We start from the raw sequence: 13,187 nt of genomic DNA on the forward strand, positions 1-13,187 counted from the left end.
AGGGTCAGTAACCAGAGGACACAGATTTAAGTTAACTGGAAGAAGATTCGGGGGGCAGCTGAGTGGGATTTTGCTTTTCTCTGTGAGTTGTTGTGATCTAGAATGCATTGCTTAAAAAGATGGTGACAATAGATTCAATAATAACTTTCAGAGGGAATTGGTTATATAGTCAAAAAGACGAAAAGTGCAGGTCTGTGGGGGATTGGGTCGAGTTGGACAACTCTTTCAAAGAGCTGGCACATGCATGATAGGCCAAATGGCCTCATTCTGTGTTGTATGATTCTATGATTCTAACTCTAAGCTCTACAGAGAATATGGTTACATTAGGATGTCATCAAAACAGATAAATTATCAAATGGCATAGATAAATTATTACTTCAAAGCTAGGCAGGAAATAGGAGCAGATGGCCTAAACAGAAATGAGTAAAAACGTAAATGTAAAGCAGAGTGATCAGGAAGTGCGAAATGATAAAATGTTTAGAAGAACTTGTCAGACTGTGTTGTAAAGCCAAGAATACGACGCTGTTCAGAATACATTTGCAATGAGAGAGTTGGGTAGGAGAGGCATGAGCTTCATTGAGTGTTGCTGTTTTTTTGACTTGTCTGATCTATGAATATAATCCCAGAGAGCATATAAAATGCCATTGCTTAAATGTTAAGGGTTTTGTTCAGAAGAGGTGAGAGATCAGCAGCAATCCCAATCCATTCTGGCAGGAAGGCTGCCTCATACTTAAATACATTTAGGAAAGGTGAACCAGGCAAGGTGAAGTTTGTGAGGTAGATGGTCTCCCCACCAGCAAGGTAGGCAGCCCAGAATCCAAAGGTGCCGATGGTCATTATGGTATGGTTGCAGTGAGCAAGTATGGCAAAGTCTCTATGTGGCTTGGATTCATCGCCATCTTCTGAGAAGTAGACATCCCCTTTGGAGGTATCAATATTCTTCCGACACCAATGTATTCCATTGCTCATCACTATGAAGACAACATCCTTGTACTTATTCCTGAAGTAGGACATGGCTTGCTCCAAGTAGTTTCTATCTGCAATGACACCCTTCCATATCTGTGGCATAATATGCACATAATCTCCTCTTCGAACATGAACACCTATGTAAGTAACATTTTGACGCTGGGCTGTTATATTTCTTAAATACAAGCTGACCTCCTTTGTGATGAACTCGTGAAAAGAGAATTCACGAAGGATTTCTTCCCGGATGTGGTGATAGAATGTCCAAGAACATGGATATCCTAAGAATTTAACATAGTCTCCTGAGATATTTTTATATTTTTCATCCATCCAGTCAGCAATATAATAGTTTTGCCAAGGAATCTTGTTGGTAACCTCTTGATGAAGGGTGGGAAGAGTAAGCTTGAAGTTCTGAGACAGGGTATCAGCCATTATTGGAAAAATATAGCCTTGCTTCCTGTTTAATCTGGCCAAAGCAAATAATGTTGCATATTGTCCCATCAGATTGCCGAACCTCCCATTTGGGATTATAGTCCACATGCCTTTGGAAGACCTGATGGCTTTGAAAGACTTGTAGTCTTCATCTTTGATGCATTTTGAAACATTAATGGTGGTCTCCATGCTGGTGACATTTGCCAAATGTTTGGAAGTATCCTGTCCGTATAATGTAAAATTATTATTTTCCTCATAAACAAGCACGTAACCAAGTCTGTACATGGTGAGCAATGAAAGGCCTGAAAGGAGAAGCAATATTAGAAAGCAGTGCTGCTTCCCATTAAACAGAGCAGAGTAACAACTTGGTAAGTTGGCCATCTTCACAAATTATTTTAATTGATCTTCTGCTATGTTTCCAACTCAGATGAGACTTTCACCAAAGTCCTAAAAAGGTACAAGCAGAGAACTTATAAAATATAATGCAAAGTAAGGTCAATTCTGAATCACGGTTATTGTTGAACAATCATGTCAGGCAGATGAGCTGTATATTTGTCAGGGGTGCCGGCTGTAGGCAGCATATGCCATACAGGAGACCTAATTCCCCACTCACAGTCCAGGAAAGAGTGCCATTCATCCATTGAACTGTCCACAGTGCTAAATATCAGAGTGGCTTCACAGTACAACTGTAAGGTTGGTACGAAGTGGTTTCACTTTTCACCAATGTGAATTTATAAGGGCAATCCTATGATTACAGCCCTGTATTCCGAATAGGTATAAAATGGGTATCAGGCCAGAATCTGCCCCATCCCACTGGGTGGGTTAAGTTAAAATCGGGGCTTAGGTCTCCCACTGGGGTGTGGCATCCACTGCAACCAGATATTGGGGAAATTGGGGGGAGCGTCACTGGGGGAGTGAGTCTCACTCTGCTTCTCACTAGAGCCAGCTTGGGCCTCAGCTCTGGATTTAGGAACATAGGAATAGGAGGAGGCCATTCAGCCCCTCAAGCCTGTTCCACCATTCAATGAGATCATGTTTGATCTGTATCTTAACTCCAGCCACCAGCCTTGGCTCCATATCGTTTAATACCTTTATCTAGGAAAACCCTGATGATTTCAGATTTAAAATTATTAATTGAGCTAGCTGCTTTTTGTGAGAGTTTCACACTTCTATCACCCTTTGCTTGAAGTGTTTTCTAACCTCTCTCCTGAATGGCCTGGCATTCATTTTAAGGTCCTTGTCCTGGACTGCAACACCAGCAGAAAAAGTTTCTCACTATCTACCCTATCAATTCCTTTCAAAATCCTCAAAACCCCAATCAAATCATCCCTTGACCATCTGTATCCCAAGGAATATAAACCTAGTTTATGTAATCTCTCCTCCTAATCTGACCCTTGGAGCCCTGATAACATTCTGGTGAATCTGCACTGCACTCCTTTTAACGTCAATATATCCTTTCTAAGGTGTAGTGCCCAGACCTGTACACAGTGCTCCAGAGGTGGTGTAACCAGGGCTTTGTGTAGCTGTAGCAAAACTTCCTCTGCTTTATATTTTGGATCTGATAAAAAGTCGCAGAATTGAAACATTAACTCTACTCTTCTCTCCACAGATGCTGCCTGACCTGCTGAGTATTTCCAGCACTTCCTGTTTTTGTTTCAGATTTCCAGCATATCCGTAGTATTTTGCTTTTGTTATATTCTAGCCCCCACCCTCGGGTTATAAAGGCTAACATTCCATTACATAACATTTAAATTACACAAGTATGGCAACACTGCTTCACATCCGTGCAAAGCTTCTGAGGGCAAATGATTTGCTTCGCATTTTACCAGCGGACAGAGGCCTGAGATCTTCAATTTGCCCAAGGGGCTCAAAGTAACCAATGCAACTGGTCAGCACAAAGCACCCTGGGAGCCTCTGCAAAACAAGACTGCCCCAGATTCATTTAGGGGCAACTTTCCTGGGGCCCTGACTGGAAAACACAGCTTAAGGGAAAGGCACTATAAGTAAACAACAGCTGAAGTTAGAGATTAGCAGCCACAATGTGCTACTGAGGTTTATTTAAATATTGGGGCATTAATTGGTCAGACACTGCACACTGTGACAAATTGAGCAGGAAATTGGGCTGTTGCAGTTTAAAAGGGGATACATCAAAATATTGTGAAAACCACGTCAAACAAGAGGGCTGGGCTCTTAAGCGAACCCTGATTTGATGATTCGGCAATTCAGGATGCTGGGCTAAGGAGGAATGGCATGTTTTCCAGATTATAGAAGGAAGGCTTTGACAAAACGGGCACAGTAATAAGTGGTTAAGGCCATCACCTGCATCAACACGGCCTACAGGACATGGATATAGTGCGGGAAGAAACTTAATAACCTTACCAGGAGGGAAAAATAGTGTGACATATTACATGTGCTCTACATTGTGAAGGGTAGCAAAGTGTGCAAACACACACACATAAACACACACAAAATTACCAACAGGGTCATAGCAACATAGACCGGAATTTTATGTTGAGTGGGAGGTCTCGCCCACCGGCCGAAAAGTCGGTGGCGAGCCTGCCTCCGCCGGACCCGGGGAGTCACGCCGGAATTTTTCACTCCCCAGGACCATAACTGGCCTTGGGCAGGACTGCCTGCCTTCTTGAGGAAGTCCCGCCTAATGGAGCTGCTGGCCAATCAGCGGGCTGGCAGCTCTTCATCCCAGTAACGCCACCGGGAGCAGTGGCCACTGCTGGGACTGCAACTAGCCAACGGAAGCAAGAGGAGGGGGGGGGGGTGGTGCGGTGGGTGGTCGGTTGGGGTGGTTGGGGAAGTGCTGTGTGGGGGGAGGGAGGTCGCAGTTGGGGTTTCAAGGGTTGCCCTCCATGGGGCACAGGATGTCCGGTCAGGAGGGGTCTCCCCCAGCCCACAAGGCAGCAGCCATGTTTTACCTGGAGGTGTTCGTGAGGCCTCTGCCGTCCGCCCACCGCCAGTAAAATACCAGCGGCAGTGGGAGGAGGCCCTTAAGTGGAAGTTAATTGGTCACTTATTGGCCTTGATTGCTCTGGGGTGGGCGGGCCGTTTCTCGCTGCCGCTGCCCCACATAAAATTGCAGTGGGGGCGGGAAGGTGTCGGGAACGGCCTCGCCCGCCTCCCACTCAATTTTATGGCCCCTCCCCACCCCGCTCATTGAGGGGACGTAAAATTACAGCCGGAGGAACAGTAGGAACAAATTCAGCCCCTCAAGCCTGCTCTGCCAGTCAATTAGATCAAGGCTGATTTGTAATTCAACTCCATTTACCCACAGTAGCTCCAAATCCCTCAATACCCTTACCCAACAAAAATCTATCAATATAATAAAAGCAAAATACTGCAGATGCTGGAAATCTGAAATGAAAACAGAAAGTGCTGGAAATACTCCACAAGTCAGGAAGCATCTGTGGAGACAGAAACAGACTTGAAACGTTAACTCTGCTTCTCTCTCCAAAAATCTATTGATTTCAGTCTTGAAAGCTCCAACTGATCCCTGGCATCGACAGCATTTTGTTAGAGAGAATTCCGGATTTCCACTATCCTTTTTGTGAAAACATGCTGCCTGACTTCCCTCCTAAAAAGACTAGCTCTAATTTTGAGATTATGTCCTCTCGTTCTTGATTCCCCCATTGGAGGAAATAATTACTCTGTATCTACCCTACCGAATCCAATTGTCAATTTAAACACTTCAATCAGATCACCCCTTAATCTTCCATACTTGATGGAATATAAGCCAAATTTATACAGCCTGTTTTCATAATTAACTCTTTTCGAACCTGGATCATTCTGGTGAATCTGCTCTGCACCCCCCATCCCTCCTCCAAGACCAATATATCCTCCTGAGGTTTGGTGCTCACAACTGCATAATGATCAAGAACAAGCTCTGTGACTGGAGGCATAAAGTATTGCCCCAATTTCTGGCTGTGATCAGCTGCCTCAACACAGACCAGGGTCAGAACCTGGGTTCATTCTGTTCCATCTGGTCTGAGGATCACCTGGACAGCTTTCTCTAGCTACCACTGAGCTGCTAAAACAGAGACCCCTTAAAACAACAATCTCTGAGTCTAGACCTTCACAACCTGAATACGCTTGCTTCAGATTTATTTTGCGAACTCCCACCCCCCCCCCTCAAAAAAAACTCAAAGAGGGACTAAAAAAGAAATTCAGAAAGCATTCTTGCCTCAGAGAAAAATCAGCTGCTGTCTCCAGAAACACTTCAGTCCAGCTCAGTGTGAGTGGTGGGACAATGGGCTGAAGCATATCCTGTGCCCAGGAGAACTGTGAGAACACGGAACACAACTGTGCTCTAACAATTCCTTGTTTTTTTTCTCGTGAACATATTTATTGTGTGAGCAGTGGGGTGCAGTGACCGCAACAGTAAGTGATCGGAATAAATGCGGTCATGCATTCATGATTTAGTTGAAGGCAACAGAATCCTTATGATCATCAAAATGACGGATGTTGGTGGTGGAGAATGGAAAATGGAACAAGCTGTTTCTTACATACGGGTCCTGAATGTCCTCATTATCTTCAGAATTTTAAGCCATTATTACATGGTTATCAGGGGAAAATGATCTGGGGATGTGCATGATTGTGCTAAACCCAAGTTTCCTTGATCTTTCCACACAGTGAAAATCGTTGACACCTGGCACAACCCCTCAGGGCTCATTTGCAGTGCTGCACTTTTCAACTGCGGAGGTTTCCCTGCTTTACGCTGCTCCTGCACTCGGTGTTTAGGCCCTCCCCCACCCAGTATCAAGATGGGCTAGTAATTCCCCCTATCAACTCAGGCAAGAGTACATGGGGAGTTGGTGAGTTGAAGAGAGCGGCAGACACACTTACCAATTACAGGCCCCTGAGGGACTGCTGTTAACTCCTTCCTTCATATTTTTTTAAACCACTGACAACTTATTTATCATAGTGCTTTCCTCTCTTCCCAGAAAATGTTTTTTTGGGACGTCCTAACATTGTCCACCTCCCAAACCCACACAGACTGCTCCAGTGGATATAGTTTGAGCATCTCAGGGCTCTATTCATAACTGTAGCTTTATATCCCTACCATCATTCAGATGAATCTACAGTGTATGTTCACAATAGTTTTAAAGTCCTTTCTATGATAGAGTACCTAAAACGGTGGACAGTACTCTAACTAGGGCCTGCACCCTCCACCTTTCTCTGTAACTTCTACCAGCCCTACAACCCTCTGACATCTCTGAGCTCCTCCACTTCTTGCCTCTTACTCATCCCCACTTTAAATCATTCCACTGTTGGAAGCCATGCCTTCAGCTACCTAGTCCCTAAACTCTGGAATTCCCTCCCTCAGCCTCTGTGCCTCACTACCTCTCTCTCCTCCTTTAAGACACTCCTTAAAACCTAACTTTTTGACCAAGCTTTTGGTCACCTGTCTTAATATTTCCTTATGTGGCTCAGTGTCAAATTTTGTTTGATGAAGCTTCTGTGAAGTGCCTTGGGATGTTTTAGTACATCAAAGGCACTATATAAATACAAGTTGTTGTTGTTGTTGTATGGATTCATCATAATATCTTAGCTCTTGTGCTCTACAACTCTATAAAACCCAAAATGCTATTAGCCTTTTTGATCGATTTGCATTATTTGCCGAAGAAATGTTATGACCACAGGAAATGTTCATCTCACTAGTCTAGACTATATTTAAACACACACCATAGAGATGAAGGTCAGTATCAAACCATTGCACCACCTCTAACAGTGAAATTTTAAACTATGACTGCCTATAATTAATCTGCTTAAAACTGGTTTTCCTGATGTACGACCAACTTCTTGGCTAATTCAGGTCTCATTGCCCAGTGAGTCCCCTAACACCTGGTCAAATCTTCTCTAGCAACAGGAGGAGGCCATTCAGCCCCTTGAGCCTGTCCTGCCATTCAATGAGATCATGGCTAATTTGTATCATAATTCCATCTACCCAACTTGGTTCAGTAAACCTTAACACCCTTGCTTAAGAAAAATCTATCAATCTCAGGTTTGAAATTTTCAATTGACCTCAAGCCTCAACAGCTTTTTGGGGATAGAATTCTCGATTTCCACTATCCTTTTTTCGAAGAAGTGCCTTCTGACATTACCCCTGAATAGCCTAGCCCTAGTTTTAAGATTATGCCTCCAATTCCTATTAGACAGTGTTTTACTAAGCTATTAAAAAGGAGAGAATGCTTACTGTGTGGGTACTTTCCTGATATCCTATGACAAGCTTGAGCTGAATGCAGCTGATTGGCTGGAGCAGGTCAGACCCCCAGTAATGTGGTTGAGAACAGGGAATGAAGTACCAAATGTAAAGTTAGTGAGGAAGATAGTTTTACCAGCAGCAACTAGTTGAATAAGGATTGAATGGGGTTAGTGGAAAGACTCCAACAGATAGAGGGATCTTCTTGTATTACTCTGGCTGTGAAATTTTTGGATTGGAAAAGGTATCTTGGTGGGTGGAGGGAGGGGTAACTGGTTTCTAACTTAATATAGAGATCATATTGTGCTGAATGGAAAATATTCATTCCTTTTCTCCAGTTTTCTTCCTCATCTCTTGAATGGTTTAGTCGGCGTTGTTTCAGGGGAGCCAGCTGCCCTCTGATACTTCGCCCACTTTTAAGGTGCCCGTGACCAGGCAGTGCATGGAGTCAGGCTATTTGGCCATGACGTGCAACCCAGCCAAGTTCTCATTCAACATACAAACTTTCCCACAGGAAGTCACTGGATATCAATCAGGATAATGAGCGTGAGTTGATCTTATTTCCCCAACTCCCTCTGCCTCTCCTGGAAACACTTGGGCCAATTGTAGGCCTCCCACTGCTGCCCCAGCTGAAATCAGGAACTTTCCCCCTAACAATCACCCCTCCCAACCCAACCCAAAAAAAAGCCTGTGGATTCTGGGGGGGTGGGGGAGGGGGGGTCAAGTGATATTTTCTAGATTGAAGTCGATATATTTTTGTTATGTAAGGGTACCAAGAAAAAAACTGTAGGTAAATGGAGTTGAGGTGCAGATTAGCCTTGATGTAACTGAGTGGTGGAGAAGGCCCATGTACACAGTAAGGCCGCTACCTGGCAGGGTACCAGAGGGCAGCTAGTGCCTGTGGAACTGAACAAGGGCAAGGAGCAGATGGGCAGAAAATTTGAAGGGGAACAAAACCTTTACAAATATGTGAAACAATGACGAGTCATCATTCGTTCTCTTCGAGTTGCCATCTTCTTGATGAAACTGGGTGGTGTGCATTACCTTACCTCCCACCCCTTTCCCCCACCCCATCCCACCTCCCACCCACACCTGTCCCACCCACCTCAGAAAACAGAGCTGGTTTTTGGATTTATTAGGCTTTTCTGCCAATATTGACTTTGTACAGAATGTGCTCACGTCTACAATTTCCAGGATGCATGGACAACAATCATGATGTGTCTGATTACGTGACATTTTTTGGCACGTCACAGAAAAATGGGAAAGCACAATTTAAAGACACTCTTGCAAAAAGTGAGCACCCAATTGCTGTAACTGAATGATGAAAGTGAGAAAGTGAACTGTAAGAGGAACGTGAGACAGGCACAATAAAGGATAATAGTGATGCACTTCACCACAAACATGACCATCTTGCTGGATATACTAACTAGTGTGAAGTAGTGCATCCCAGGGAGTTGAGGGGGGGTGGGGGTTACTCAGGCTTGGCTAAAATTGTTATAATTTATATAGCAATTTAAAATGTTAGATGTTTTGTATTTAAAATTTCTATAATTGGTATAAAGACTTAAATGTGTTTTGCAGTAAAACCTAGTTAGAGTGGGCTGTGATTAGGTGATAACTGTACAATACAGTGTGGACAGGACATCAAGACAGATAAAGAAAAGTTTGTCTTTCTTTAAACAAACTGCTGGGCACCACTTGCAAAAGATAGGGTGTGCCATGACGAATTTATCTGTAACTATGTACATATTGAAATGTCCCAGGAATTATATAAAAGCATGAGGAAAACGATGTAACTGTGAGTCACCACTTAGAGTGGTCTGAGAGGACTCCCCCGTATGCATACCTGTAAAATAAGCTGCTGCTTGATTCATTTACAGCTGACTTGGACATGTCGAGTGTCTTTAGAAACTCCACAACAGGAGCGAGGAAGGAAAGCTTCTTTAAAAGAATTGAAATGGGCATTTTCATCTGCCTCTGGTTTGGTTGAAGTTCCGGTTTTCTTTGTGCTGCAATAAAGCATTTGAAGCTGAATGATGGTTGTTTGCCTTTGAACCTTAGTGCACTCAAGCACTTAGCCATGTACAAATAATGGCTGCTACTCATTGAGTTTCTTGTGATCAACTTTCAGTGCCAAGTTCATATTGGATCTTGCTTTACAAATATCAGTTGTAAACTAGGACTTGACACAGTGTGTTAGTATAGTGTTCCAACAGAAAGAGTAAAGGGATAAACTGAGACTATAGTGTAGTAATAAAAACAAGAAATGCTGGAAATACTCAGCAGGTCTGGCAGAATCTGTGGAGAGAGAAGCAGAGTTAACATTTCAGGTCAGTGACCCTTCTTCAGAACTGACAAATATTAGAAATGTAAAAGATTTTAAGCAAGTAAAGCAAGGGTGGGGCAAGAGATAACAAAAGAGGTGTTGATGGGACAAAGTCACAGAGAATAACTGACTAGAAGGTCATGGAACAAAGGCATTCGGTATGTTAATAGTGCGGTGAAAGACAAAGTGTTGTACAGAGAGGGTGTTAATTGACTATAAAGCACAAAGCACTCCAAGCACAAACATTAAATTTTTAAAAAAGAAACAGAAACAGTGGGTAGGCACAGTAGAAACAAACTAACCAAACTAAAATCTAAAATAAAATAACCAAATAAAAAAGAAAAAAATAACGAAATATAAAAGGGGGGTGGGGGGGGAGTCGCCATGCTCTGAAATTATTGAACTCAATGTTCAGTCCGGCAGGCTGTAGCGTGCCTAATCGGTAAATAAGATGCTGTTCCTCAAGCTTGCGTTGATGTTCACTGGAACACTGCAGCAATCCCAGGACAGTGATGTGGGAATGAGAGCAGGGGGAGGTGTTGAAATGCCCAGCAACCGGAAGTTTGGGGTCCTGCTTACAGACTGAGCGGAGGTGTTCCGCAAAGTGGTCACTCAATCTAGTGTAGTATTTGTTTCTGTCACAATTTTCTGCAGATAGAGAGATTGAGAGAGAGAGAGAGAGATTGGGGTAGAGGTGAGAGGAGGAGTGATAGAGATAGAGGAGGAAAAATTCAAGTATTCCCATTTTCAGGCACAGGGGTCAAGATTTGTAATTACGCCATTGCATGGTCTTTTTGGGACAGGCAGCATGTAAACCATGTAAACCTAGAGCTGCTTCCTCATTTGAATGATTTCAGCGTGCAGCCTAGCGCTGAATGTGCTGCTGACAGGCTGCACGATAAAAAGGGTCACAGCAGTGTGCTTGGCTAGCATAAATTTAAGCTAGCCTGCACATCTTAAAGGGGAGCTGCACTCATTTTACAGAAGCTGCTACTGACTGGCTGTAGAGGAAGTACCTATAAGGAGAAACACACCAAATGGAGCAGCAGACAAGAGAGGCATTAGTCCAGGAGGTGCAAAGGAGGAGGAGGAGCAAAGAGAAGCCCGCAGGGGGCTAGCATACTCCAGACAAACTCTGAGAAAGGAATGGAAGCAGATGGTCAAGATGGTCAATTCCTGATGCCAGGCCCCGAAGACCCGGACCTGGCAGCAGTGCAGGAAGAAGTCCACTCACCTGGGTGGTCAAAGTCAGCGAATGCATCTTCACCTGACATCTCCTACCCGCCACTTCTTCAAACACTCACACTGCTCAATGCACCACTGCACCATCACTCACGTATCAGCAATCAGGGCTCATGCCTAACATCCAGATACTTCACCTCACCCTCACACACCTACCAATGCTGCCAGCCTCACATCCACCTCTCGCAGCCTCCATGTAACTCCAGCTATTCAGCTATGGCAGGCACATCACCAAAAAACATTGCAGTGTGATCACTGACTTTCTTCCCCCTCTCTTGCTGGTCAAGGTGTCCCAGAACAGAGGGGCACAGGCACACCTGCATCAACTGAGCCCTCTGGAGGAGATGGTGCTCCACCTCATAAAGATGTCTGTGACAGGGCCTGTTGCATCCGGCATCACCTAAAATATTCAGGACGACGACATGTTTCTGATTTATCCTCCTTCTCAGCTCCCACCTCACCCTCACCCTGCTTTCTCTCATGAAGTGAAAGTTGCAGATGGTGTGATCATGGACCTCTTGCTTTCCACCCCACCCTCTTCCCTCACCCCAACTCTCCCCTTCTACATTTATGCTTTCAGACAGCCAAAAACTGGTGCCTGACCAGCTACTATAAGTTCATGAGGAAGGATGAGAGCTGTAACAGAACTCTGAGGAAGAAGCACTGTCAGTTGATCTGACAATCACAGCCACCAGCTCAGATACAGGCACTGTGGGTATCTCAGAGGGTAGCATAGAGTTGGAACTGCACGTGGTGAGTCACCGGGCACTAGTGGGCTGCAGCCAGGCCTGGGGGCAAGGACAGTTCAAGTGGCAGCTCCCTGGAGGACGAGGTCACAGACAGGTTCTGCTACAGGGAACTCAGATGAGGACCTCAGTGGGGGGGACGTACAGGAGAACACTGATGATGATACAGACAGAGATGCTTGGCGCAATGGCAGGCCTGTCAGACAGCCTGTTGTCATTGTTAAGGAGCAGGAAGGAGTCTGGCTCCAACTGGCCACAAGATTTCACGCAGAAATTGGAGCCCATCCTTTCCAGCACAGAAGTGGTAGCCAACTCCATGACAGCACTTGTGAACCCAGCTGTGATGCAGCGACTGGTGGCTGATGTCTCAGTTTCCACTGCTGCAGAGGCAGAAACCACCTGATGACTCAGTGCTGCAGTGTTAGCTCAGACTGAGGTCATGAGATCCATGCTTGCTGACATGCAGGTTCAAACTGCTGCCATTATGGCTGTGGATCTCAGTGCTCAAAGGGACTTGCAGGCTCTCACGACAGCCCAGCAGTCTGTGCTCCAGCAGATTACTATAATTGCTGAGACACCACCCTGGGGAAGTGTCAATAGCTCGGTGGATCACAACACTGCTGTCCTCCCTCAGAATGACAACATTTGTGCTCCCACCACTGCCATGCCACAAGTCTTCGAAACTCCTCCAAGAACACATCACAGTGCTCCACAAACTCTGGAAGAGCAAAAGCACCTCTGCTGCTATTTGGATACGTGGCCCTTTAAATAATGCTGGTGGGAGGTTCCTCCTGCAGCTGATCGCATAGTCAGCTGTGAGTGATTAGGACATGGCATTCACTGGACATGCACAGTCTAAACTGGCAGAATGTGCATCAAATCAGCTGAAAGCGCTGATTGATGTCATGATCCACCCACTTTGCAATCTTCCATTGCATACACGGCATTAGTGCCCTGTCAGTCTGGGTGCGCTGCGCGGGTTGTGCCGGAGATAGCCTGAAATGTTCTGGCCGCCATTTTCTCTTTTTGGAGCTTCCATAGCACTGGCACTAGCAGCACTAATGAGCGCAATTTCATGGCAAGAGACTCGGGATAAAGATGAGAGAAAGTGAGAGAGGTAGAGACTGGGGGTAGAACTATCGTGTGACAAGCTTTGACTTGCATCCTGATTTGAGAGTAGGCCTGGCAGAAGCCTGAGCAGGATTGGGGGTCACTGAGCTGGCCTCAGTCATAGTCAGTGCACAACCTTGGGAAACCAGTGGGATGG

The 13,187-nt window shown here is 45.0% G+C and overlaps 1 protein-coding gene across 1 annotated transcript; it reads right to left on the minus strand.

The window, feature by feature from the left end:
* Positions 1 to 648: 648 nt before the first annotated feature.
* On the minus strand, positions 649 to 1,776 carry LOC137384952 (galactoside alpha-(1,2)-fucosyltransferase 2-like). The gene has a single exon (XM_068059664.1). It carries the CDS (start codon positions 1,774 to 1,776, stop codon positions 649 to 651), a length of 1,128 nt encoding a protein of 375 aa, XP_067915765.1.
* Between the last annotated feature and the right edge of the window lie 11,411 nt (positions 1,777 to 13,187).

Source organism: Heterodontus francisci, chromosome 27 (genome assembly GCF_036365525.1).
Source record: "Heterodontus francisci isolate sHetFra1 chromosome 27, sHetFra1.hap1, whole genome shotgun sequence".
Classification (NCBI taxonomy): domain Eukaryota; kingdom Metazoa; phylum Chordata; class Chondrichthyes; order Heterodontiformes; family Heterodontidae; genus Heterodontus; species Heterodontus francisci.

Bases quoted from the DNA above. Each gene is read 5' to 3' on its own strand.
- LOC137384952 (XM_068059664.1), bottom strand. From the start codon at position 1,776: ATGGCCAACTTACCAAGTTGTTACTCTGCTCTGTTTAATGGGAAGCAG.